Consider the following 15809-nt stretch of genomic DNA (forward strand, 5'->3'; position numbering starts at 1 on the left):
ACACATTATGTGAGATCACACACACACTCTTCACTTAAGAAGCCACATTGACATGAGGGAGTGAAGATCATACATTCATAGAGGACTTTAGTATCCTGGAATCCATCTACTCACACAAACATGCACATTCTACTTGTAAAGCCTTATTTATTTTGAAAAAGTATTCAGACCCCTTCCCTTTTTCCACATTTTGTTACATTAGAGCCTTATTCTAAAATTAATACAAGGAAATGTTTTCCTCATCAATCTACACACAATTCCCTATAATGACGAAACAAATGGTTGCAAATCTATTTAAAAAAAAAATATATATATATATCTTTTTTACATCAGTATTCAGACCCTTTGCTATGAGACTCAAAATTGAGCTCAGGTGCATCCTGTTTCCATTGATCATCCTTGAGATGTTTCTACAACTTTATTAGAGTCCACCTGAAGTAAATTGAATTCATTGGACATGATTTGGAAAGGCATACACTTTTCTATACAAGGTCCAACAGTTGACAGTGGATGTCAGAGCAAAAACCAAGCCAAGAGGTCGAAGGAACTGTCCGTAGAGCTCCGAGACAGGATTGTGTCGAGGCAAAGATCTGGGGAAGGGTACCAAAACATTTTTGCAGCAATGAAGGTCCCCAAGAACTCAATGGCCTCCATCATACTAAAATGGAAGAAGTTTGGAACCACCAAGACTCTTTCCTAGAACTGGTAGCCCAGGCTGAACTGAGCAATTGGAGGAGAAAGACCTTTGTCAGGGAGGTGACCAAGAACCCGATGTTCACTCTGGCAGAGCTCCAGAGTTCAACTGTGAAGATGGGAGAACCTTCCAGAAGGATAACCATCTCTGCAGCACTCCACCAGGCAGGCCTTTATGGTACAGTGGCCAGACGGAAGCCACTCCTCAGTAAAAGGCACATGATAGCCCTCTTGGAGTTTGCCATAAGGTACCTAAAGGACTCTCTGACCACGAGAAACAAGATTCTCTGGTCTGATGAAACCAAGATTGAACTCTTTGGCCTGAATGCCAAGCGTCATGTCTGGAGGAAACCTGGCACCATCCCTACGGTGAAGCATGGTGGTGGCAGCATCATGCTGTAGGGATGTTTTTCAGTGGCAGGGAGTCAGGATCAAGGGAAAGATGAACGGACCAAAGTACAGTGAGATCCTTGATGAAAAACCTGCTCCAGAGCACTCAGGACCTCAGACTGGGGCGAAGGTTCACCTTCCAACAGGACAACGACCCTAAGCACACAGCCAAGACAATGCAGGAGTGACTTCGGGACAAGTCTCTGAATGTTCTTGAGTGGCCCAGCCAGAGCCCAGACTTGATCCTGATCGCACATCTCTGGAAAGACCTGAAAACAGCTGTGCAGCGATGCTCCCCATCCAACCTGACAGGGCTTGAGAGGATCTGCAGAGAAGAATGGGAGAAACTCCCCAAACACAGGTGTTCCAAGCTTGTAGCGTCATACCCAAGAAGACTCGAGGCAGTAATCATTGCCAAAGGTTCTTCAACAAAGTACTGAGTAAAGGGTCTGAATACTTATGTAAATATGATGATACAGCACCAGGCCCAGACAGAGCACATTTCTAAAAACCAGTTTTTGCTTTGTCATTATGGGGTGTTGTGGTGTAGATTCATGAGGAACAGTTTTTATTTGAGCCATTTTAGAATGAGGCTGTAACATAACAAAATGTGAACAATGTCAAGGGGTCTGAATACTTTCTGAAGGCCCCGTAAATAACATCTCAAATGTATTGTGTCCTATCTGATACAAACTGAAACAACAACACACACTATACCTTGCCGTTGTGATATGGAGTAGCCTTGTGGTGCTTACCAATAGGCTCCATATAACGTCTTATTAAAAACTGTCAAAAATCATCAGTAAATGTATAATAAGTAAATAATAGGCCTAAATATGAAAATACAAACCATGTAATAGGAAGCCTAAAAGACATGCACCTTTACACTATGCACACATACAGTATATACAGGGATGTTATTGATACGCCTGTCTTTACCCAAACCTCTGATTGCCTGCACTCTTAGATGAAAGGGTTCCAAAATTATTCCTTCTCTGTCCCCATAGGAGAACGATTTTGAGTTCCAGGTAGAACCCTCTGTGGAAAGAACCAACATGGGTTCTTCAAAGGGTTCTCCTATGGGGACAGGGGAGGGGGTCGCCCAGGGTGCCATACAAGCTAGAACTGCCACATACACTTGAAACAAATAGCCAAACCGAAAACTGCAGACAAAAAATGCTTTCTGCTACTAAGATCAGTGAAATGTATTCTAAACTGACAAAGGAGTGAAGAGCAGAAATCTCAACTAGCAAGCAAGTCGCATCAATGAAGAACGCGAAGAGGGGGGATGATTCTGGTAGGGGGGGGGTTCAGCACAACAACCGTACCGGTTACAACTCACACCGCCAAGTGTCTGTTTTGCAATAACGCATAACAGACACTTTCCGAATCCGGGTCCTTTGTAGCCCTCTCATACCTTCTCATTAGTCTCACCATTAATGTTTTATCATCTATGGTTCTTCCAAATGCCCTGCCAGGTTGCAGTAACAAGCCCGCCCGTCCATTCATTCATCCATTCATCTACCACTATCCACAGCCTACCAGGACTCTGATGTTCGGTCTAGGCAAAAGTGCGTTCTTGCTGTATTTCCATGATACGCAATAGATAACGTTGGCGGCAGGTGCGGTGCCTGGATCAGATGGAGATGCAGCAGTAGCATCGGGGGATGGGTCTTTGCTGCTCTGAGTCCCAAACGGGCCAGACTCGGAGACGGGTCCTGTTTGTTCAAATAGGCTACCCCCTACCGGAAGAAGAGGCAGCAACAGCTCAATACCAGGACTTATCCGTATGACAGATAGGAGTGTGGTGCGCAACTCTCTGTGTGTGTTCGTGAATGGCGTACCGGACACCCCTGTGGGTCATCGGTCTATTAAAACAAATATATATATATATATATATATATTACAGAAATAATTTTGACAGTAACCCTCATTAACCTTTTTCATTTCTATATGTAACCTACTATAAGTCGCTCTGGATAAGAGCGTCTGCTACATGACTTAAATGTAAATGTAATGAAGCGAAGTATTTGTTTCTTGGGCTTCAAGAATGTGACTCATCAAAGTGCCTTAAGCTTTGGAAAACATATAAGCCTAATTGAACTGATTGAAAGTAAGCGGACATCCGTAAACAAATGCTGTCGTCAAGGCTACACTGGCGCCAGTGCAATAAATGGAGTTTATGTTTTCAATGCGCATTTCAGATTGAGAGCATAATGCTTCGTTCTAAGGTAGTTCTTTATGAGTTTAGTTTAGAAAATGATCTCTCCGGAGAAGCGACAGTTAGAGAGATGGTTAAAAACAACTTGATTGCCAATGCAACATCAAAAACTGGGCAGAATGGAGGGGTGGTTCAAATACAGCAATTCTGCAACATATTTAATTGAGCCTCTCGCATTCTCCTTAACAACACCTGTTTCAACACGTCACAGAAATCGATTAATTGTAGGCATATATGAACTTCTGGGACAGGTCGTCTGTATACTGGACAGCCAATACATTGGAAGATGCAAATATCAACAGTCCCTTATCTCTGGTATATCTAGTCGTGCATCATTCAAGACTGCGTTTAAATTGTGTGCTGCTTAATGAACATATAATTCACAAATTAATGTCTCGGGAGGATTTAAGAAGACCAGGGGAGTATCTCAGGTTAGATTTACATTAATTTACCTTGATTGCAGCCCATTTGTGCAGTTCAACAATAAATAGTGGCTAAATGTATGACTACGTTTTCCTCATTGTTAGACTATTTGATGTATAATTTGTATAAAATATGTATAAATATAAGCTTAATGTCGGCTGAATAGTGTATAGCTATAGATAGTAGGCTACACTGCGTAATGAAACAATCCATACTAAGCTAGTGTTTTGAGGGTGGACTGTAAGTATTTGGCTTTAATAGACGGGTTTTTGCTAAACAACTTCCTATCCAAGCTGGGAGAAGGCGCAAAGATGGCTCATGTCATATAGGTTCAGATAGGCTATACAGAACAGTTGAATAATTCCTATGCTTTGGATCGAACATTTATTTTACAATATGCAATGTTTGAATTTCCAACTTTAAAGATGCAAAAAAAATAGTTAGCCTATTTTCAGATTATATGACAAAACAAGAGAGTTTCGTGTAGAGAATCGTTGTACAATCTAAACCGCTGTGAAATATATTTTCCAAAACCAACATTTTATTTTCAGATGTTTCGAAGCTGGTGTACAAAACCGAAAGTAAAATATGCAAAAGGTAACTTAAGCACAGGACGCGTAGAAATAGCGCATATAGACCAGATAACCTAGTGGTTAGCGTATTGGGTTAGTTACTGAACGGTTGCTAGATCGAATCTCCGAGCTGACGAGGGAAAAATCTGTCGTTCTGCCGCTGAGCGAGGCAGTTAACCCGCTGTTCCCCGTGCGCCGAAGAAGTGGATGTCGATTATGGCAGCCCCCAACGTCCAGTTGGGTTAAAAGCGGAAGACACATGTCAGTTGAATGCATTCAGTTGTTCAACTGACTTAGATATCCCCCTTTCCAGATCTACCGCTTCTTAGACTTGCCTTCAATGAGAATGACATAATCTATAATTCACATTTCTATGTGAATTTGGTTGGTTGCCCAAAAAGTTGCATATTGCAGCTTTAATTACTGAACAATTAATTACATTTTTGCCGTCAGCCAGCAGTCTAAATAATGGCAGCCTTGTGACACCTTGTATAGTTTTGTGAAATGTTCGGCTTAACGTGAGAAAATGAACTCTGACTTTGCAGGGGTCCATAGAAACTGCATTAGGCAAATGCCAGTGTCTTTCTCTCTTTTTAAGTGAAGGGACGGGTTATGGTTGGTTACCAGGGTGTGGTATCACCATTTCCATTTCCTGCAGATGTGTGAGACACGGTTGGGGTTCATTCTGACTTGGGCTGCAAATTGCTCGTTAATTCCAATTCAATTGAATTTTAATTGGCCACTCCCCAAAGTAAAAATAATTTTAATTGAAATTGAATGAAAGGAAGTCGAATTTAATTAAATTAATCAAAATGAATTATTCACCATAGTAATGTTTATTTTGACATCATGTAGCCTATGGTTACCAATACCATTTTGCATAAGGTTGAAACATTACATGTTTTTAACTCATTAGTGGTCACATTCTAAGATCATGTTGGGGGTTGTCTATAATTATATTATTTAAATAATTTCCCAGAATGCATTAGATCAAACTGCCGTATGGAACGGAACACAAACATCTCGTGACAAGGAAAAAAACACATTTGAATTATAATCAAGATAGTATGCTATTTGAAATGGTATGTGTATTCATTGCGTTAATAAGTGACATATCTTTTTGATAAGATTTGTCAAATGAGACTTTCATGTTTCACATCTCAGTTGAATTGTTTTGAATTAAATTCAAAATGAATGAATTTTAATTAATGATGTGGCCAGTGAAACTTTGCATCTTGAAAGTCCAATATCTTGAAAATGTAACTACTTACATGCAAAACATTTTGGGCCCATATCAACAGTGGACTAATGAAAATATGAAATTTTTTTGATTTTCCCTTTCATTTGTTTTCTTCAGTTCTATAATGATGGCATGTAGTTTTGATGTGGAGCGCTTCTCTCCACTTCCAAGCACCCCGTGGATTGCTATTCTGGGCATGTCTACTCCAACTACAATCTGTGTCAGCCACCACCCCCTCCCAATTCTCATCCCTCCATCTGTCTGCCCTCATCCCACTATTCCAAACCACTCTCGGTTTCTCTGTGCTCGAGGGACTTCGCTTTCAATCAATGAAAGGAAATACATTTGCAATATATTCCCATTGAGTGATACACTCAGATCAGTGATAAAGTATTTATTCAGATGTCTCTATAGGTGGCTAGTCTCCTACAATGAGCTGCTCTAGCATAATCTAGCCCTGTTGTTGTTAAGGCAACAGTGGGTGGGCTAGGCTGCAGCATCATGACTGGGGGTGTGAATGGATTAAAAATAGACTGCTATTGTGCTGTTGCAGTTTGAACCTGTAGTGACCAGGTACAACCACTGAGGGGCAGTGCTGAGTATGAGTCATCAGTGTGCACCAGGAACCTGTTTTGCGTTACACACACACACACACACACACACACACACACACACACACACACACACACACACACACACACACACACACACACACACACACACACACACACACACACACACACACACACACACACAATTTATTAGCTTTTATTTTTTCTTTAAAACAGAAAATGAACATTTCACAATGACCATTTCTCAAGCAAACCCTCACATAAACCTTTCCAACACCTACAAAAAGGTATCAAAAGTGCTCCATAGTGTCAATACATGTTCTTCTCAGGTCTTGTGTTTTTTCCCCCCTATGATAATATCATCTTATTCTTCTAATAATATTTATACAAATACCACATTTTGTACACGGTAGAAATACACGACCCAAACATCCCACACTTGGAACACTCGCCTCCACCCTCCTACTTCATGCAGTAAACTGGTCTACTCTGACTGGGCCCCAGCCAGGGAACAAAGCAGTGTTACAGTCTGAGGGAGTGTGCAGACGCCTGGCCGATATTACAACACATGAATCATTAAATACCCACTCACCCACCCCACCCAAACACTCATGCTATAACTAACGCCTCATTCCCAAAACCTCTGTACAACCCTCATTAAACACCTTTCGAACTCACAAAACTTTGATACAACATCCACTGATCCTTTGACAAAACTCTCCCCTGTAGCTGCATCTCCAGCCTAAGTGACAGGGTGTGGGAGGGCAAGGGGGGGGGGGGACTGACTCCGAGGCTGAGCTGCAGTAGATCCATTTACACAGGTTTGAATGACACCTGTATGGTCCATTATTCCCACTGCTGAGGCACTGGGCTTTTCTCCTCCGCTCCAGTGGGAGGCGCTGTCCTCTCCAGGGCCAGTCAGTCTCTGGACTGGTAGAAGAGGATGTAGCCTGACTCAGAGTTCTTGGAGATCTCAGAGGTGAGGCCATAGAACTCCTCTATGGCCTGGGCGTCTATCTTCTGCAGAGGGAAGGAGAGACAACATGGATCAGTGGGGTCGCACAAAACAAAAGGGCGCACACATGTATGTTCACACACACACACACACACACACACACACACGACTAGCTTACCTCTACAATGTCGTCATCAAACAGCAGCCAGAAGTCGTGACTCTTCACAATGGCGATGTAGTGTCCTCGGTTTGGGCCACTGAAAACAAGACAATGCAGTCATGGACACACTCACACTCTTTATGGTCAGTTTGGATACTTTTAGACAACCTTGTAGACACAATACTGACCTCCCACAATGCACCACGACAGCGACCAGGTCGTAGAGTCTCTCAGGATTGGTTGCGTCTCCTGAGGTGTTGAAGAGGCGGAGCTCCAGAGGGAAGACGACGCGATAGGACAGCTTGGTGTAGCGCTGCAGCTGCTCCATGTACTTAAACCTCTTCAGGTGTAGAGCCAGGATCATAGGCAACTTCTTCACACGCATCCTGGGGGCGCACACACAATACCTTATAGTAGCGATTAAAACTTATCAAAGAATACTTATGCCCACAACACTGACAACACTGACCTTTTGTGTGCCTCCTGTTTACTTCTACATTCTTCACAGTAGTACTTATACTCACTGCAGAGAGTCTCTGTGTTACTAAACCCCCTGGAGGGAGCGAAGGAGAGAGAGATCATGGTACTTGGAGTCACATGGAGAAAGAGGCAATACACAGGTCAGTCAGTATGTAATGTGTTATTGTAGTTAGGTGTTGTAGATGTTACCTGAGACAGTGTGTGATGGAGGTGTTCTGTTCCACGTCCACTGACAGGTCCAGGAAGTCTTCGTCTTTGCTGCTGATCTGCAGGGAGAAAACAACAGCAACAACAACCTGTGATGACTAGAGCCAGACAAAAACATCACTCAGTCTATCTTCATCCCAACAGGACTTGAGCCTGCCTTCTCTCTACAGCTTATCACAGACAAGTATTGCATCCTGCAATAACAGAGACATCACTAGTTGACATGGGGAGTCAGACTCAGACGCTAGGTACCGTTTCACAGGTGAGGCAGCGGGTCTCGTTGGTGAGGGTTCCCTGGAAGATCTCATGGACCCAAGTGGAGGGGGGCGGGGTGTTACTGTTGTGGTTCTGGGAGTCGAGCGAGCCATTGGCTAGACGGCCGTTGGTCTTGTCCTGCTTCCTTTCCTCCTGCAGCAGGTCAGCAATGGTGTTGAGCAGGTAGTTCAGGAATTCATGGGCATCCTGTTGCATGTAGTTGTCAAACAGCTCTGCAGGGGTAGAGGAGAGGGGGAGGGAACAGGGGAGAAAGGGGAGTGTGTCAACCTCATGTCCACACCCACAACATTTTCAACCATCCACTTCTTTCTCTATCTCCCCCCTCCTGAACTGCAAGCATACTACCGCCCTCGTACCATTCTCCTTGCGTAGGCGCGTGATGAACTTCTTGGGTGGTATGACTCCCACCTTCCTCTTCTGGTTGGCGATACTGTGGAACAGGTCGGCCAGGCAGGTCAGCAGGTTCTCCTTGCGTCGGGGCTGGCTGCGGTAGGCCAGGATCTTCTCCCGGAATGGACGGCAGAAGTACAGAGCCTGCAGCACCGAGTTACAGTAGCAGGTGTTCCCAAACTGCATAGAGGGGGAAATACATGAGGAATACAGAGAACGAGGCTGAGAGCTGGATGCACACCGATTTTAACCATCTATATGCAGAAGGCAAATGTGATCTGTAACACAGATTATGCAGACATGTACATGTGAACTACGGCACTCTCACTTACGTTGACCAAGCCGAAGTAGTGCTCGTTGACAGGGAACTGCTCTGAGCCAATCTCTTTCTCCAGAGCGGAGGCATTGGCGCCCTGGAACACAGAAACAAAGTGCTGATATTTTTTTAGCATAGGTCTATGTGAGTGTGTATCAATGCTATTTCATATCCAATGCCAATGGCTGTCAGTGGAAGTGCCATTCTTTGATAATGGAACATGACTGACATGAGCAGCTGTGCAAATGCAATGCAAACAGGATTTCCTGAGTAGACCTACATGGCCAGAGGTTGGTTATGAACACAAAAAATAAAATAAACAAAAACCCAATGCATTATCCAAATGATTGACGTCTGACAAGTTTTCCACACTAAGGGGTTAGCTATCTTTGCAAGACACGGAACAACATGTCAGTCTTGTCTAGCAATCTAACGCGCAGCTGATCATGTAGTCATCCACTGTGTTCCAGAACCAGCTCGAAGCGGCTTGGTTTTCAGGACGATAACTCACTGTATCATCCATCAGTCACAACATTGTGTCACCGTAGTTAACTATCTGGAAAGTTTGCTGCCTAAATTATTATTGACATCCAGGAAAAGTACAGGTGTGAGCAAATGCATTTTCCAATTGTGACCATAAATTAACTATGGTGGTTGTGTCCAAATGCCTTGACACCCACACTGTTTTACTGCAAAATGAATGTGTAAGCTAAACGCGGTAACTACAGCGGTGCTGAAGCGGCAGCACTATGCGGTGCGGTCAGTAGGTCACATTGTGGGCGGATATGAGCACAGCATTTGATTTATTGTTTTCGCTAATTAAAATGTAAATTCATACATAAACAGCTAATATATAACAATGTAGACCTACGCTACGATATTAACGTAGAAATCATAGATAGATAGACTAACTAAATAACGTGAAACGAAAACAAGATTGTCGTGTCAGTGAAGCTACTTAGCTAACGTTAGCTAGCTAAGAAAAGTGACTGGGTAGCAACGGGAAAGTAAAAGGTTTTAACTATCTTCCCTGCCACGCAACACAACCGCGGTTGTCATGCCATCCTCACATCACTTTACATTTGTGTAGTAGATGCCATTTACTCACCATGGTACAAAAAGAGGCAAATTTGGAAACTGTCATTAGGATTTCCATTCGCCCAGCGCCATCTTCCACCCAATCACCGCGCGGAGGCGAGGAGGACCCACATGAGGGCCCACGGCTGGACTGGCGATGCGAGCTCCGCTTGGTCTTAGTGCCGTGGTAAAAACATCCATCCGATGTCCATGTTCTGTGGCGTACATTATATGAAACGCACACATATGCCCACACCTGCAATTCCTGACACAACTGTGTAGAGATTGACGACTGTAATCAACATCAAACCAGAGTCAAGCTCACTGAATCTTTGATCAGGCTAGCGTTTAGTTTTGAAAACGATTTTGAAAAAGTCCAATTTACTTGTGTAGCTAGCTAGAGTATATAGCTAGTTATATAGCTAGCAATCTGCCACGGTCAGCAGTTCATACATAAAATATTTCGATTAGGCACAAGTACAACAACATATGCATTTCTCCCATTCATTTTGCAAACAAAAGTTGTAGCTAGCTATCAGATGAGTCGTTTTACCACTCAGTTCACTGACATGACGCTTCACAGTGCGTCAACACTCCAATAGAAAGTCAAATATTATCTGATCTGAAATCATCATTTTACCCAACCCCGGTGTGAGTTTAGTCATTACGGTATAAAATCAACACTGACATTAGATCAGCGTAAGGGGGACAAATCCATTCGACAATTGTATTTTTGATCAGGCAATATGAAGGCACTCCTGAATTCTATTTCAGAAGGAGGAGTTTCGGGGCCTTCAATCTCTCTTTCCGCTGTACCCGCCATCTTGCGAGCAAACGGGGGTAAGATGTGTTCCGTTTTACAGCCCGTGAAAGCATAAAATGTCGTTTAAATGTATGTAAAGACATTGATATAAGTATGTTAAAGCATACTATACATTTGAGGCCAGAAATAATCCGTTAACGAACGTCTGTATGGCATATATTAGCATGATGAATGAATGGGGTAGCAGCGTGGCTTCACATGTGGGCCTAGCCACTGCAGTGTACGCTAAATTAGCCGGTTTTTAGGGATTTCAAATGGCATAGCCAGACCGCAAATATGTCACGAACCGTAAAATAACAACTGTCACGTTAAAGCAAAAGTTATTTTGTCAATCAGGGGAAATGAAGCGCTATCGGTTTTGGATAGTTTGCGAGCTAATTAGCTTTAGTTAGCTCTGTGTCGTAAATCTTGTATTTTGATTGACGTTGCCATATTTGAAATGTCCCCTTGTACTTTTTAAATTATTAACGTTAATGTTATAGTAGCTAAGCTACCGGTGTGTAGATTTTCTTTGCATTTAAGTTAACTTTGTCAACCGATTGCAGTTGTCAGGTGACGGTTAGTCAGACCAGGGTATTGTAAGCTAACTAGCTAAATGTCATAGACACAGTTTAATTACGTGTTTGTATGTGACAGTATTGCATCCATTGACATGACTAAATCAGTCTACATAATTCTTAGCCACCCTTGTAACCTTACATTTACAGCCACTGTAATAAATGATTTCTACTTTGCCATTGGGTTTGTCTGACATTTGAATATCCATGTTCCAGTAATCAGGCATCATGACCAACACAAGAGGCAAGAGGAGGGGGACGAGGTACATGTTCAGCCGTGCCTTCCGCAAGCATGGTGAGTTCATATCAGAAAGACTGAAGATCTATTGGAATGCCTTAGGTCACTTTTATTTATTTAAAATAAATAACTCTGGGCTAGGAGTGTTTCTGGCATGAATCCACACCGGCGTAGCCTTCATTAATTACTCTCGAGTCCATCTTAGAATGTTGTTTTGTTTGGCTGTGTATAATATATGTGCTTTGTTCCTCAGGCCCCATTCCCTTGTCTACATACATGCGTATTTACAGGAAGGGAGATATCGTTGACATCAAGGTAGGCCTTGTTCCACCTTTCTTCGTGTTTACTGGTAGTGACTGCACTTACAATGAATTAGCTATATTTTTTTCTTTGGGCTTCCCCCAGGCAGAATTCTTAAGATTGTGAATGTCTCTTCCAGGGTACAGGTACCATCCAGAAAGGAATGCCTCACAAGTGCTACCACGGCAAGACTGGTAGAGTCTACAATGTAACCCAACATGCTGTTGGCATCATTGTCAACAAGCAGGTCAAGTAAGTACAATGTGTGGAGGGGTATGTCAAATTATCACTCAGTTTCCTTTCCAGCTTGGCCATGGGATGTTCTTATATTGAAGTTGCATTTGATTTCTTTGTAGAAGAAGGTTTATGTTTGCAGAAGTCTTGCATCTGAACTCATTCTTCACTTTGAAACCAGGGCTGACCTAAGTGGTCATTCACGTGGGGGACAGTATTTGTCCTTCAACACCCGGCCAAGTACTTACTGTATGTTTGAACTAGGGTTGTTGGAGACGCTTTTTATTTTTTACAGATTATTTCGCCATTAATTGGAAGTGTAATGTTTTCTGTTAAGTCAGGATGTCAATTGCTTTGTTTACATGTCATAGGTAAGTGACCAGTAGCCTTTTGTATGTTTTGCAGACAACGTCTCTGAATTTTATTTCCGAGCTGAAAGCAATGTCCCCTTCTCTCTGTAGGGGTAAGATCCTGGCCAAGAGGATCAATGTGCGTATTGAGCATGTGAAGCACTCTAAGAGCAGGGACAGCTTCCTGCAGCGCGTCAAGGAGAACGAGAAGAGGAAGGTGGAGGCCAAGCAGAAGGGCACCTGGGTGGAACTGAAACGCCAGGTATGTAGAGCACATTTACCTGGGCCATTAGCAGTAATGCTGAAATGCTTGAAGTGTCCTGTACACCCTCAGGACCATGTTTGTTTTCACTATTCTACAAACAGTCCAGATTGAAGATATAAAATGAACATTAATGCTGATCTAGTGGAATGTTGCGTAAATACAGTTCTGTTGGTTGACACATTCTGTAATGTTAATTCAGCTATGTCATTATTTCTAATACATAGTCCTTTGAATTTTTTGTATTTGAAGTAGTGGCATCTCATCTATACATTTGTCCTTTCCTCCTGGTCCCCCTGCAGCCCACGGCTCCTCGTGACGCCAGATTCGTCAGCACCAAGGGCAACGAACCCCAGCTGCTGGAGCCCATCCCTTATGAGTTCATGGCATAACTGTGCTGACCAAAATAAAAATGTTTATACACAATGATTTGTGTGGAACCTGAGTCTCTTCTGCATGGATGCATTACACCATGGGATAGTCAATATTACTGCATGTCAATGACTGGGAGAGAAAGTGGGAAGATGGAGTGTTTAGTTGTAAGAGTCTAACCAGGGAGATCAATGTTGCTGCTGACGTTCATGATGATTCTCCTCCATTGATCAGAGTGAAGTGAAATGCTATTTCATTGGTGAGCTGAGAATGACGAGCACAACAGTCTCAAAGTACACTAAGAATACTACACTTGAGTTACCCAATCCCCAAAATGTACATGTGTAGGCAATTGCTTGCCCAAAGTAAAGCAGACAATCGGATATATTGAGTAGAATAGCTTGGACATGTCAATGTACAAGGCAGACCTGATTTGTGCCAAATTCTCCATCTATTTACACCATTTTGAACTTTGCACCCTGTTCAATGTTCCCCTTGAATGTCTGGAATGACAGTCAGTCCAGCAGAGGGCAATGTGCACCAGGATAAGTGCCTTGTTACTTAAGCTTATGAGCTCCGATGGGCTGCTTTGGTTTTCAATGTGAGACATTACATTCCCGTGACTGAATACCCAGGTACCTATAAGCATGCTGATGAACAGATCCTGGGATTATATTTCCAGAGAAAGCAATGCACTAAACGGTGATTGTGTCCTAGATGACTCCACTCTTGGAAGATGTCTCAGGGAGAGAGCCAAAATATTTCCAGATCACACATGCATATTTCACACCTGTAGATGTAAAATAAGACAAATACAAGCACCTTCCACATGAGTAGAGAACACTGATTTGACAGTTTGAGCACCAAATGTCCTTAGAGTACAATCGCACCATTCGCTGAGAATCAATAGCGTATACATTGCATGCATTGTTCTTCAGGTGTTACATCTTTCTGGTTATATGACCATGCAGTCACACTGTGTGTGTGTTGTGTTCTGCAGTTTGTGTGTGTGACTGTGTACTCTGTGATTGGTGTGTGTAGTGACCACCCCTGTCGTATCTTGACGTGTGCTGTTTAATCAGTGGAGGCTGAATGGCTGACTGGATATCTGACAAACACTGTATGTTATCTCATCCCACCTCAGTACTTTACCCAATATTTACTCCAATTAGGACCAGTTTCCTGAGATGGTAGCAGCAGCTGGAAAGGTTATAGTAGTGTAGCGAGGAAGAGCACAAACTGACTCTCAAGTGTTAAAAAAAATGTTCAGGTATAATGAGGCATATTGTGAATTTAAGATATGACAATTTATCACTTTACTTTTTGAAATGTCCACTACAAATGGCAATTCTTGATAACAACTCACTGAACTAGTCCTGAGATATTCACTTACTAGAAACAATTTGAATATCAAACTCACAAAAATTGTAAGTAATAATTACACACTTTAAAAAAAATGTACTAATTTTGACTCCAGATATTTTTTTAAGAACCAGGAAAATATTGTGGTCAATATCACAACCCCACGCGTGATATCATTGAAAATGATATCATAGATCGTCTTTCCAAAAGGACAACCGGACTTAATGAAGTGGCAGGTATGGCCTCAGAGATACGGACTTAAAACTAATGTCCACTAGAGAACAAAAATAAACTGCTGGGTCTCGGGAGGCGGCATAACCCTCTGTTATCCTTAGCGGTCTCCCTAAGGGCAGAAGGTACAGACACCTGCCTTATCAAACTGGTATAATAAGTCTCCAACAAGCTGAACAAGCACAAGCTGGTGTTACACATGAACCCAAAATCAATGTGATCAATCAGCAAGGCACATCCAAATCCCTGCTTATTGATCCATATAGACTACATTGAGGCCTGGGTGTTGTACAGATAACAGTATGGTGTTGGGACCTACTGTTTCGCCTATCTTTCTTTCCTCATAGTGATATCAGTCCTGCCAGATAGAATATACAAGGATATGACAAATAGTGTGAGAGAAATAAGGAAACTTCCAGAAACTGTGGGCTTGTATTACTATCCATGTGGGTACTGGAAATCCCCACAAGGATACTAAAACAAGGACAATTCTCCCTCATGGGGACATTTCACAGGTCCCCACGAGGACAAAGGCTATTTTAGGTTTAAGGGTTAGGTTTAGTGTTAAGTAAAATAGGATTTTGATTGGAAATACATGTTATGTCCCCACAAGGATAGTTAAACATATGCTGTGTGTGTGAATCTGCTGTCACAGACAGAACAGGCCTTCATCTGGAGCGCTGACTCATGAGAGTTACTGATTGAAGGAGGAAAAAGTAAACAGTCTGAGAGACAGTGAGTGAGGAGAGAGAGAGCGTGGATTACTATGTGCTCCTTAATCACACACATTTGACATACAGATTGAGGCTGTCAACTCAGCCAGCAGCCCAGAGCAGCCATATCGACCCTGTCTGTCACACATTAACCACACAAACACACACTACTGGTGGACGGTGGAGAGCAGAAGCCTCACAAACACACACCACTGGTGAACGGTGGAGAGCAGAAGCCTCACAAACACACACCACTGGTGAACACACCACTGGTGAACAGAAGGTGGAGAGCAGAAGCCTCACAAACACACACCACTGGTGAACGGTGGAGAGCAGAAGCCTCACAAACACACACCACTGGTGAACGGTGGAGAGCAGAAGCCTCACAAACACAC

The 15809-nt window shown here is 42.8% G+C and overlaps 2 protein-coding genes across 2 annotated transcripts; one reads left to right on the forward strand and one right to left on the reverse strand.

Annotated features, from left to right (window-relative positions):
* Positions 1-6291: 6291 nt before the first annotated feature.
* On the reverse strand, positions 6292-10570 carry LOC124039551 (ubiquitin carboxyl-terminal hydrolase 12). The gene is made up of 9 exons (XM_046355647.1): positions 10004-10570; positions 8912-8992; positions 8546-8759; positions 8166-8401; positions 7896-7972; positions 7696-7779; positions 7415-7612; positions 7245-7323; positions 6292-7131 (listed from the first exon to the last, which is right to left on the reverse strand). Exons 1-9 carry the CDS (start codon positions 10049-10051, stop codon positions 7030-7032), a joined length of 1119 nt encoding a protein of 372 aa, XP_046211603.1. The 5' UTR covers positions 10052-10570; the 3' UTR covers positions 6292-7029.
* Positions 10571-10730: 160 nt separating this feature from the next.
* LOC124039552 (60S ribosomal protein L21) lies at positions 10731-13162 on the forward strand. Its single transcript, XM_046355648.1, has 6 exons — positions 10731-10812; positions 11569-11647; positions 11844-11905; positions 12030-12142; positions 12586-12736; positions 13039-13162. The coding sequence occupies exons 2-6, from the start codon at positions 11581-11583 to the stop codon at positions 13126-13128; spliced, it is 483 nt and encodes a 160-aa protein (XP_046211604.1). The 5' UTR covers positions 10731-10812; positions 11569-11580; the 3' UTR covers positions 13129-13162.
* The last annotated feature ends 2647 nt before the right edge of the window (positions 13163-15809 follow it).

Source organism: Oncorhynchus gorbuscha, linkage group LG07 (assembly GCF_021184085.1).
Source record: "Oncorhynchus gorbuscha isolate QuinsamMale2020 ecotype Even-year linkage group LG07, OgorEven_v1.0, whole genome shotgun sequence".
NCBI lineage: Eukaryota > Metazoa > Chordata > Actinopteri > Salmoniformes > Salmonidae > Oncorhynchus > Oncorhynchus gorbuscha.

What these genes read in the sequence shown, in the direction of transcription:
- LOC124039551 (XM_046355647.1), bottom strand. Translation starts at nt 10,051, where the DNA reads ATGGAAATCCTAATGACAGTTTCCAAATTTGCCTCTTTTTGTACCATG. An exon ending in TCCATCACACACTGTCTCAG is followed by an intron (nt 7,780 to 7,895) that starts GTAACATCTACA and finishes CGCTCCCTCCAG; the next exon opens with GGGGTTTAGTAACACAGAGA. An exon ending in TTGATGACGACATTGTAGAG is followed by an intron (nt 7,132 to 7,244) that starts GTAAGCTAGTCG and finishes TTCCCTCTGCAG; the next exon opens with AAGATAGACGCCCAGGCCAT.
- LOC124039552 (XM_046355648.1), top strand. Translation starts at nt 11,581, where the DNA reads ATGACCAACACAAGAGGCAAGAGGAGGGGGACGAGGTACATGTTCAGC. An exon ending in CCGTGCCTTCCGCAAGCATG is followed by an intron (nt 11,648 to 11,843) that starts GTGAGTTCATAT and finishes TTTGTTCCTCAG; the next exon opens with GCCCCATTCCCTTGTCTACA. An exon ending in ATTGTCAACAAGCAGGTCAA is followed by an intron (nt 12,143 to 12,585) that starts GTAAGTACAATG and finishes TTCTCTCTGTAG; the next exon opens with GGGTAAGATCCTGGCCAAGA.